At 40.0% G+C, this 12,001-nt stretch overlaps 1 protein-coding gene across 1 annotated transcript in view; it reads right to left on the reverse strand.

Annotated features, from left to right (window-relative positions):
- RYR2 (ryanodine receptor 2) overlaps window positions 1-12,001 on the reverse strand; it is a 721,598-nt gene that overhangs the window by 282,272 nt on the left and 427,325 nt on the right. Inside the window, exons 26-27 of the mRNA XM_067710999.1 lie at window positions 6,440-6,599; window positions 2,800-2,947 (exon numbers count right to left, since the gene is read on the reverse strand). Coding sequence (XP_067567100.1) covers window positions 2,800-2,947; window positions 6,440-6,599 — 308 coding nt within the window. The remainder of the gene's footprint in view (window positions 1-2,799; window positions 2,948-6,439; window positions 6,600-12,001) is intronic.

Below are 12,001 nucleotides of genomic sequence, written 5' to 3' on the forward strand. Positions count from 1 at the left end.
ACAACTAGAGAGAGAAAAACCCACATGCCACAATGAGAGAGATGCCTGCGCACCGCAACCAGGGAGAAGCCTGCACGCCGCAATGAAGAGCCCACGCTGCAATGAAAGATCGCACGTTCCGCAACTAAGACCCGACACAACCAAAATAAATAAATAAATACATAAAATAAAATAACAAACAAAAACAGTATGTTGAGCAAAAGAAGTTAGATAAAAAATATAGTCATTACTGTTGGTGGGAATGTAAACTGATACAGCCACTATGAAGAACACTATGGAGGTTCCTTAGAAAACTAACAACAGAACTACCATATGACCCAGCAATCCCACTACTGGGCATATACCCTGAGAAAACCATAATTCAAAAAGATACATGTACCCCAATGTTCACTGCAGCACTATTTACAATAGCCAGGACACAGAAGCAACCTAAATGTCCATCGACAGATGAATGGCTAAAGAAGATGTGGTACATATACATACAATGGAATATTACTCAGCCATAAAAAGGAATGAAATTGAGTCATTTGTAGTGATGTGGGTGAACCTAGAGTCTGTCATACAGAGTGAAGTCAGTCAGAAAGAGAAAAACAAATACCGTATATTAATGCATATATACGGAATCTAGAAAAATGGTACTGATGAACCAAGTGACAGGGCAGGAATAAAAGACTCAGACGAAGAGAACATACTTGTGGACATGGTGGGTGGGGGAGGGGAAGCGGAAGCTGAGACGAAGTGAGAGAGTAGCATTGACATATATACACTACCAAGTGTAAAATAGATAGCTAGTGGGAAGCAGCTGCATAGCACAGGGAGATCAGCTTGGTGCTTTGTGACCACCTAGAGGGGTGGGATAGGGAGGGTGGGAGGGAGGCTCTAGAAGGAGTGGACATGTGTATACATATAGCTGATTCACTTTGTTGTACAGGAGAAACTAACACAACATTGTAAAGCAATTATACTCCAATAAAGATTTTTTTTAAATATATAGTGGGGCTTCCCTGGTGGCGCAGTGGTTGGGAGTCCGCCTGCCGATGCAGGGGACGCGGGTTCGTGCCCCGGTCCGGGAGAATCCCACATGCCGCGGAGCGTCTGGGCCCGTGAGCCATGGCGCTGGGCCTGCGCGTCCGGAGCCTGTGCTCCGCAACGGGAGAGGCCACAGCAGTAAGAGGCCCGCGTACCGCAAAAAAAAATAAAAATAAAAAATATATATATAGTGATTACATTTATGCAGAGTATAAGAAGAGGCAAAATTAATCTGTGATGATAGAATTTAGAAAGTGGTTACTTTTCGGGGGCAGAGGGAACTTTCTGTGATGAAGAAAATGGTCCCCATGTTCGTTTGGGTGGTGGTTTCTCTCGTGTATACAACTGTCAAAATTTACCAAATTGAACTGAAGATCTGTGCATTCTATTATATAAATATTATACCTCATTTTAAAAATATTTTAAAAAGAACCATTCGCGTTGAGGGCTTATTCTGTACCAGACAGCTGTAGAACTCTTCCCAGTTGTTGTGTCTTGACTTGGCAGGGTTTTATTGTTTACCCATCCCAGGGGCCGTGCGGACTGCACACCCTTTAAGGCAGGGGTATTTTCTGTATCTTGCATATCTAGCAGTATCTGCTTCCTAATAAGATCTACCAAGTACTTGTTGCTGTAAAGCGGACTTCAAGATACGTTACATTGTAAGAAGTTACATTAGGATTATGAACATTATTGTTATTAAATGGGTATCTAATTTTATTTGTAGCAAATGTAAGGATTCAGTAACTACAGTGAACTGTCCAGATGCTAACTACATACTGACTCAACTCAAAGGACTGACATCTGGGGCTGGGATCCTGCCTCTACCATTTAGTAAATGGGAAGACACGGAAGTATCTGAATTTGTTTCCTTAACTGTAAAATGAGCATAGTACACAGACCATCCTCACAGAGTTACTGTGAGGATTAAACAATAATTGCAAAGGTCTTCTAAACACTTGTTACACATGATAAGCACTATATAAATATTACCTATCATTACTATTTAAGATTGAATTCCTATACACAGATACTACACTGAAAATATTAGTCATTAGAGAATATCTGACATAGATTTTTAAAACTTTCTATCAAAAAATACAGGCACTACAATGAAACATGCAGCGCTCATGTCATTTTTGGCAACTTTAAAATATGGATATTAACACCAACTCAAAGTACAGGAGGCAAAGGATTAAGGAGTTAACCATTTTAAACCATATTCTTAAAAGGTATTATTCAAAGGAAATACGTTCTTCATAGACCCTTTAAAAATCCATTTATTCAACACATATTTATTGAGTGCCTATTCTAGAGTGTTTTCCTTAAAGCAAAATATTGCACTAATTAATTACTATGGCCTATATGTAAGAGTCTAAACAATGAAGGTTTAGAAAACACTAGCTCCCACTATACGTTTACTCCCATAAACAACTAAAACTAGCTCTTCTGAAGCAGAGCTGGTGGGGTAGGTGGGAGTGAGGGGCAGTATCAGAATCACGGAGTTAACTGCTCCCTCAGACTCTTCGGGAAGGTAAACCCACTTCTTCCCCCTGCGGAATCAGTGCGGCCCGGAGCCACTCTGCTGAAAGATGAGCTAATCCTCCAAGTGTCCTTCAAGACAAAAAATGCTCTCAACTCCTGGCCTAAATTACATACTTCGACTGAAGGAGTCTATCTTGCACGCCCCCTTTTTATTCATGCATTTGGCTCTAAAGGACTTACTATGTGATTTTGCAACAAGAGGAGAAGAAAGCGAAATGAAAATACCATGATCTTGATCGGGCGCCTCCAGGGTGTAGCCATACCCCAGCAGTGTGCGCACGGCCTCACGGAGGCTGTCCTTGTTGGATTTCTTAGTCCGGTCATCTAGAAGGGCATAGGGAACCAGGCGAGGGTTTCTTCTGTTCTTTACATCCTACAGGAAGGCAAAAAAAGGTGCATGATCATCAAAGAGTGACCAACAGCATTTGGCAATGAGACAGCCACCAAATACATTGAAATATAAAGCATACGAAGGTAGATACTGTGCCTTCTACCTTCCCTTTGTCTTCCCAGGCTGCAGGAGTTACTGCAATACTATCAGTATGAAAGATTTAATCAAGTGAGTAACTGCATCAATTTAAATGGGCCCTCTCCATGAGAAGAAAACGTAAAAATAACAGCAGTAACAAAAGCCAACTTGAAGGATCTCAGTAATCATCTTCCATCTGCCCTGGTCACAAGGCAATGGGCTAACTTAAGAGAACCTACCACTTCCTTGCCAAGTTGACTGACAGGTCTTTGTTACAAGAAGAGCCTAATTATTACCGGACACCTGATTTTTGAGCCAAAGGACAACACCAGGCTGCTGTGCCTTCTTCAGAGAAAACTCAGTGCATGGGCGGCCATCCCATGACCTCAAATAGCTTGGAAAAATGTAAGTTGATTCCATCAACTGGGGAAAGCAGGTAATGCCAGGAACACTGAAATAGCTACAAACCTCACAATTCGTATTTTACAAAAGAGGCCCCAAGTTTAAAACGTGATTAAAATGGTGTTGACCAAGCAAGAAGACAGGCTACCTTACGACCTTGGAAAAGGATACCTAATGTGCGAGTAAGTACAAAACTTAATCTCATGGGAGGTGGAGATGCCTCCCATGGGCTGCGAGTCTTTAGGGCTCTAACATTTAAGAAGTTACTTCTTTCCACTCACTCACTGCTGCAGGTTTTCTCCAACTTTCCGTATTTTAGGAGGCATACTCGATTCTCAATTTACCTTAGCATGAAGAACTAAGAGGCTGTGGATATTCCCAAACCTTCTCCAAAAAAAAAAAAAAAAATGGTATGTGGTGGACAGGGTTTGTTCTCGCCGGGGAAGAGCAAAGAAAACTGTTTCCTAATTTCTTCTTCCCCCTCTCTAGCAAATCTGTAGTAAATACCTCATCCTGACTACACGACCATCTACTGACACCTGGTGTCCAAATCATCTGGGTTGCTTGATGGGGAACCCCACACCGAAGCCACCCCCAAACACACAAGCAGCGTAAACAGAGTGCCTGCACTGCCAGTGCAGCTTCAAGACACATTACCCAGCACCCCTCCCTTTCAACACTGGCTGCTGCCCCACAACTTTTCGTGTAGAGAAATTAAGAGGCCTCCGATGAACCACACTCTCTGGAAACGGTGTCCTGGGAATGTGATTGTGAAAAGGAGCTGCCCTGGGGTTTCCACGTACACAAGTGCTTGAAATCAGGTGTGCTGGAGAGGCAGAGAAGAGGGACCTCAAGCAAATGCCTGCTGGCAAGGAGTTTACGACCTAGTTGTGAACCAGACTATGTTAAGGAGAGGGTGATGAAAAATTAAAGACACCGCTCCTTCAGACAACCCAGCAAATGTGTGCTCTGTCAGTGGGGAAGGGGGTGGAGGGATGGAGTGGGAACTGGGGGAGGGGACGGGAAACAGTTCCAAGGACAGCTCTGGCCAGATCAGACAGAGCCCTGTGTTTTTATGAGGAGGACCCTCATGCACAAGGCAGAGGCAGACAGCGGGGGTTCTGGTTTGTCCCACAGAGTCATGCGGGCCGCAAGGCAAGTGAGCGCTCCTTTGGCAGAGAGCAAATGTGACCCCTTATCCCCCCGTGGTATATGGTTCAGGTTCATACACACACACACGCACACACGCACACGCACACGCACACACACACACACTATGCTCAAGTGGACTGAGTACTGACAATCTCATCAGTTACAACCAGTTTAATTCAATATAAAAATAGCTTATTTTATGAAGTAAATCAAGGCTATCTGAGTTTTCTTTAGCCTTGCAAATGACAAAAGTCACCGGTTAAGAAGAATTTTGGAAACATATTTTTCAAACCAACAGGTAGACTTTATCCTGAACCATGGCCTAAGCTTATAAGTAATAATCCAGTTTATTCCTAAAAATGTTTAAGTAAAGGCACTGCCCACCATGAGCTGGCAAGGATCACTGTGATAAGCAAGAGAAGAATTTGGGCTCTGGAGTCAAAAGGCTTGATTCCAACCTGGTTCTGCCATCTGGGAGTGCTGGACAAATTGTTCTCAAGCTCCCTGTACATCATATGTGAATTGGCAATAAAAACTGTTCATCCTTCATGGAACTGTCGCAAGAGTTAAAGAAGAAAATAGATGTAAAACTCGAGGCATAGTGACTCTGGCATCTTACAATAACAGCAAACTATTCTATATGATTTGTTAGGTGAAAAGCACTGCTGTAGCCTTTCTTATACATAAGTTACATAATGAAGTTTAAAAATTCAGCGAGGAGGAAAACAGTGGCACGGAGAAAATTAATTGAAGTAGCGTTCCCAAGGTCACACAGTCACTAAGAGGCAAGGCTAAATTTGCTCTGCTTTGCCATCTCAATACAGACCCAATGACTGCTAGTTCTTCCTGTGAGTGCAACCATTAATAGAAATTCATGATTCTGAAATCCAGAAAACTCAGAAAAGTCGGTTTTATACTAAGTTTAACAAAAACTCTGTTGGTGACAAAAATGATCTGAATTGATGCAAGGCGGTGGATAATCTTTACTTACCCCTCTTGGTATCATCAGCCTACATTGCTGAACAAAGAATAATTTATATATAGTCTGCTGCCCTGCTGAGGGCACTGTGTAACATGATCAATGTATCACCATTCTGAAAACCAAGAAATAGCTGGATTCTGAAATTCATCTGGTCCCAAGGGTGTTAAATAAGGAATTGTGGGACTTCCCTAGTGGCGCAGTGGTTAAGAATCCGCCTGCCAATGCAGGGGACACGGGTTCGAGCCCTGGTCCGGGAAGATCCCACATGCTGCGGAGCAACTAAGCCCGTGTGCCGCAACTACCGAGCCTGCGCTCTAGAGCCTGTGAGCCACAACTACTGAGCCCGCGTGTAACAACTACTGAAGCCCATGGGCCTAGAGCCCATGCTCCGCAACAAGAGAAGCCACTGCAATGAGAAGCCCGTGCACCGCAACAAAGAGTAGACCCCGCTCGCTGCAACTAGAGAAAGCCCGCGCGCAGCAACAAAGACCCAACGCAGCCAAAAATAAATAAATACACAAACAAATAAGGAATTGTGGACCTCTTCTATTATTAGTTTATCTCGAACTTCTCGTATTTCAAAAGCTTCTCCTAAAATACAATCTCAGAGAGAGAAATGCCACAAAACCACGTTATAAATCACTGGTCTGGTAATATTCACTGTGCCCCTCATGATAACAACAAGACTTGGGGTGGCCTGACTTCTTGAATCAGGCGTTCCTGTGCATATGTACATTAAAGATATCTATATGATGTGAGTTTTACAATGGTCATTACTTAATCTCTCCTGTTACAAATTATACTAATTCCCACTTAAATCAATCTCAGAGTACGTGCTGTAGAGCTAAATTCCCACGTACCTGTTGGATGCCATAGGTCCAGCCCTGCCGGATTCGATCCCGGGCCCACACGTTATGAGCATTTTCCGCCAACTTGTCCACCATCGCTTCCTGAGATGGGGTGAGCTTGATAAAGCTCAGGTCCATCGGGGCAGGCTTGTATCCACTTGTCAGCTGGTAACTACAAAGCAGAGCCAAAGAAATATATAATGGGCCTGTCCAGAAAAGTCAAGGTTGAAAAATCCCTATAACAGCCTGTTAAGTCCAATTGTTCCTAATTCTTATTGTTCCATAAACCACAGGGGTGACCAGTGGTAATGTGTCCAGCAAGCCTGAGCCCCTTGCACTTAAGCTAAAAACTCATCTGGTGCAAAGGCCACACGAACTTTATGTTTTCATTTTCACACCAATAAAACAGAAACGAGGCAACACCTGTCTCTCAAAGTTGAGAAGGACTTATCTTTGTTTGTGTTCCAAACAGCTGATGCTTTTTTTACAGGATAAATCAAAGTATCGGTAATTAAAACATCTGATAAATTTCTCTTCCTGTTAAGTCCTCATTTTTCTTCAACATTTACATGTCATATTAAAGTAATATTTATTTCATCAATCTGCATATGCTTTCAGATACTAGCTATTCATTATTCTACAGGGGAAGTTTAATGCATTTATACATTATTTCCCTACTGCTATTCCTAGTTACATAATTTAGGAAGCCTCATGATAAGACAGACACTAGGAAATACCAGGCATGTAATCACACAAAAAAAATAAAATAAAATGTGATTAAGGCCTGGATTTTAGGGAACTCATACCAGAGACTATCTCCACACTCTGAGCCGGAGAGGAAAAGTATTAAAATAAGTGTAAGTTTTAACCTTTTGGGAGAAATAGCAAATTGAAAATAAAAGGTTTTCAACAAACATGTATTAGGGCAATAGGACTGCTCTGCTACAAACACACACACACACACACACACACACACACACACACACACACACACACACACAGAGCTGTCTCATCTATTTAACTAGAGAGACTGGCACAAAGTCTGTTGTACAGTTGCTTCTCTTTCATTCTCTGTCATTGTTGTGTCCCCTACAATCAACTATGTTTTGAGGTCAGGATCTGCTTCTGATCCATTTTTCTAATTGTCATTATACTTAAAAGAGTACCTGGCAGAGAGCAGCCTTTCAGTCTACAGTTTTTGAAAGAATTAACTTTATTTACAGCATTAATATAAAGAGATATCCATCTTCATCTCAAAGATTCTCCTTTGGTGCAAACAAAGTAAAGAAAATTCACCAGATAATTAAGCTAAGTTTAAGAAATTATCAGAGCATGAGAAAATGGTCTTTAAGAAACTATATATAATCTTTCTTCTTCTAATTATTCTGGGCTATGGCTAGCCTGATTACAAGGTAAGCTCCTTAACAGCAGGGAGCTGAACTGCTTTGCTCCTAGAATAGTGCCTGATACGTGGTAGATATTCAATAAAAATTTGTTAAAGGAATCCATGTATGACAGCAATAAATAATTTAAGGTTGAGTAAAGTTGACTTTACCTTAAATACTCCTTCTTCATTATAAGGCATCTTCTATTTTATAAATGATTTATCTACAGGCAAAAGTTTTAGAGAACATTTTGTTTGGTTTAAATAGATCAGATTGGCCCGGCAAGTGCAAAAATTATGGCTAATTACCACCTTATGTCACTTCATTTACATCCACGAGCTAAATTTATTGACGAAATTTTGTTCTGTTTTAAATCAGAACTCTGTATGTTTGGGTAATTAACAATATTTTTTCTTTGTTTTTCTATAAAGAAGCCACATGGGATTTCTGTAATCACTCACACAAATCACTGTATTTTATAGGATTCTGATGTTTAAATGGACAAATCTGTCAACTGTAAGCACAGCCTCTATACAAGTTCTCACTCAGAAAATAATTTCTTCAAGAAAGAGCTCTCAATGCATTTCAAATGCACCAAGAGGTGATCAAGCCATCATCGTCTAATTTCCAAGTTTAACATTATTTGCTAGAAGCAGGGTTGGGGGTAATGATAAAGAATTTGGTCTTTTGCATACAGCTGGCCAGTAAGCAAATGAAAAGATGCTCAACATCATTAAGTATTAGAGAAATGCAAATCAAAACTACACCTCATACCGGTCAGAATGGCCATCATTAAAAAGTCTACAAATAACAAATGTTGGAGAGAATGTGGAGAAAAGGGAACCCTCCTATATATTGTTGGTGGGAATATAAATTGGTACACTCACTATGGAAAACAGTCTGGAGGTTCCTCAGAAAACTAAAAACAGAATTACCATATGATCCAGCAATCCCACTCCAGGCATATACCTGGACAAAACTGTAATTCAAAAAGATACATGCAACCCTTTGTTCATAGCAGCACTGTTCACAATAGCCAAAACATGGAGACAACCTAAGTGTCCATCGACAGATGAATGGATAAAGAAGATGTGGTACATATATACAATGGAATACTACTCAGCCATAAAAAAATGAAATAATGCCATCTGCAGCAACATGGATGCAACTAGAGATTATCATACTAAGTGAAGTAAGTCAGAAAGAGAAAGACCAATACCATATGATATCACTTATATGTGGAATCTAAAATATGGCACAAATGAACCTATCTACGAAAACAGAAACAGAATCGTGGACACAGAGAACAGACTGTGGTTGCCAAGGGGGAGGGGGGAGGGAGAGGGAGGGTTGGGAGTTTTTGGTTAATAGATGTAAACAATTATATACAGAATAGATAAACAAGGTCCTACTGTACAGCACAGAGAACTACACGCAATATCCTGTGATAAACCATAATGGAAAAAAATACAAAAAAAGAATGTATATATGTGTATAACTGAGTCACTTTGCTGTACAGCAGAGACTGGCAGGACACTGTAAATCAACTACACTTCAATTGGGGAAAAAAAAAAACAACTTGGTCTTTTGTACTCTCCCATCTTCCCACCTCTATTTCTCACCTTCCTCTTGACTTTCCCCACAATAACCCAGCACACGGTAGCATAACAGTACACAATTCTCTTTTTTCTCTCGTTTTCCAGTGGTCCTAATTCCTCCTACCTGTCGCAGAGGATACACATACGGTCAAGTTTGGAAGCTAATCTATGAATAGTTGACTAGAGCCTATGCTACCTCAGTGAGGGATATATGCCCTCTAAAAGAGGAAAGATCCTTCCCCTGCAACCCATTCTAATGGTAGACTTGCCAGCCATGTCTTACATGGCATGGGGAGGAATTTTTGAGGGTTATTTTCTATAAAAAATTATAGATAAGTTTTACTAATCTATAGTAGAACTACACATTCTACTATATGTCTATAGTATATATATATGTATATATGATAATATTGGCATAAGCATTTCTCTTTATTTTCTAAATTTTCCTCTTCCTATACAGAATATCTACTAATGTTGCTTCAATTTGTGATCACAAGGAAAATCTACGGAGACACATTTGCATCTATTGATTTGAAATAACACAATAATTAGTTCACACTCATTTTCAGATGTAGACTACGATTCAGTTTACTTGCTTTTCTTCATAGTCCTGTGCAAGAAAGAATTTAAAGTGGTTCTTTTAAATGGTCAATAGTCCCATCCAAATTAAAGTTACTAATTCCCATTTCACCTGAACCTTATTTCCACACTGTTTCACTTCATATTCTATAGTAAAAACACAAATATCTTTGAAATTAATAGACTTCAACCTCAGTAGGTTGATAAAAATGATGACATCATGAATGCTTTAACCAGTGGCATCAATGAGGATTTACAAGACCATTTTTCTTTATGTGAGACATGACAAAGTATCAAATCATTATACCAAAATGAGATTTTTAAAAAGCGCATAAATGTACTTCAGCAAATAATGTCCATTTCATCTTATTAATACAAGTTAATTAGGTACATAAAGATCAACTAACTACTAATATAAATTATTTTCTTTTTGTGATTGAAAATGAACAAAGAACAAAGCTTTTGAATAAAATGTGACTGATGTGAATCTTGGAAGCTAAATGGTTCCAAGTAAAGCTTCAGATTGATTTCCAGAGATTTAAAAGTAATAAAGGAAAGACTGCTACAACAATTCTTGGGAAGTAGAATTCTGTAGGCCAAATAATAGAGAAAAGGTATGTCATTAGTAATTACATTAATACAAAATATATATAGCTCATATTAAAGACATCTATGTATTACAGTCTACCTTCTCAAGCTTTCTGGGAAAATTCTGCCACAATCAGCTAATAGATCTCTTTCTTCTGCCATCTATTTCCCTAGTAGGTGTAGTTTTTTACTTCCCTTACTTTAATATGCAAAGTTGCAGTGCTAACAATCATTTTGTAAATTTAGGTTATGAGGAATATATATGGTATTAAACAAACACATTCAATACGTTCATTTCCAAAACATCAACGTTCTTTTGTAGTTATTAGCTCTTAGTTTTATTTTGATGTGGTATATAATGCAATAATTTTTTTTTTTTTTTTTTTTGCGGTACGCAGGCCTCTCACTGTTGTGGCCTCTCCCGTTGCGGAGCACAGGCTCGGGACGTGCAGGCTCAGCGGCCATAGCTCACGGGCCCAGCCGCTCCGCGTCATGTGGGATCCTCCCGGACCGGGGCACGAACCCGTGTCCCCTGCGTCGGCAGGCAGACTCTCAACCACTGCGCCACCAGGGAAGCCCAATAATGCAATAATATTTTAAAAGTGAGATTAACAAATGACATAAACTCTCTGGGCGTCAGTTTTCTTACAGTAAAATTTCTTTTTAAATAGTCTTTGCCTGAAAAAAAAAGAAAGCCCTCCTGGCAAACTGCCAGTTTCGTTTGCATCCAATTACCAAAGCTGTAAACAAAAAGTTGATAATCCTTGGCCCTACTGAGGAACTGCCATGTGAAGCAGCAATTCAGTTTTGTGCTTCATTCCCACCTGACCCACATTTTTTTCTAAGCAGGAATTCTAAATGAGCCTTTGAAAAAGGTGTTCGGTAGAATATCACTTAAGGGCCAATTTAAGTGGTGCAACAAAAATGTGGCAGAATACCCAAAACACTAAGGAACGAGCCTTTTCTTTTTTTCCAGCCTCTCTCACCTCTCGAGCTTACTTGTTGAGTATGAATCAGGTTAAATGAAGCTTGGAAGTCATTACGTTGTGAAAGATGCACGGTAAACATGAAAAGATTATGTCCAAGTTCAGTGGATGTTAGCTGTAAATTTCAAAACCAAATCAGCGCTTCAAGTACCTTGGAACAAATGGGGAAAATCTCAGATGACTGCACACCAGAGACATTAAGAACAAGTTTTGCTGGAAGCACATCTATCAAAAATGAATACTGCGCTGACATTCTCACAGAAAGGAGATAGGGAATATTCAAAAACTCTTCTCCAGAAAACAAATACAGGAGAATAATTTCAGTGTGGAAATTAGAAGGGAAAAGGGCAGGGATCTATTTCTTCTACTACATTTCTTGGTTTTGTTTTTAAATAAATGTGTAATATGATGATATGCCCTGTGTGTCCCCCACCACTA

Source organism: Pseudorca crassidens, chromosome 16 (genome assembly GCF_039906515.1).
Source record: "Pseudorca crassidens isolate mPseCra1 chromosome 16, mPseCra1.hap1, whole genome shotgun sequence".
In the NCBI taxonomy this organism is placed as follows: Eukaryota; Metazoa; Chordata; class Mammalia; order Artiodactyla; family Delphinidae; genus Pseudorca; species Pseudorca crassidens.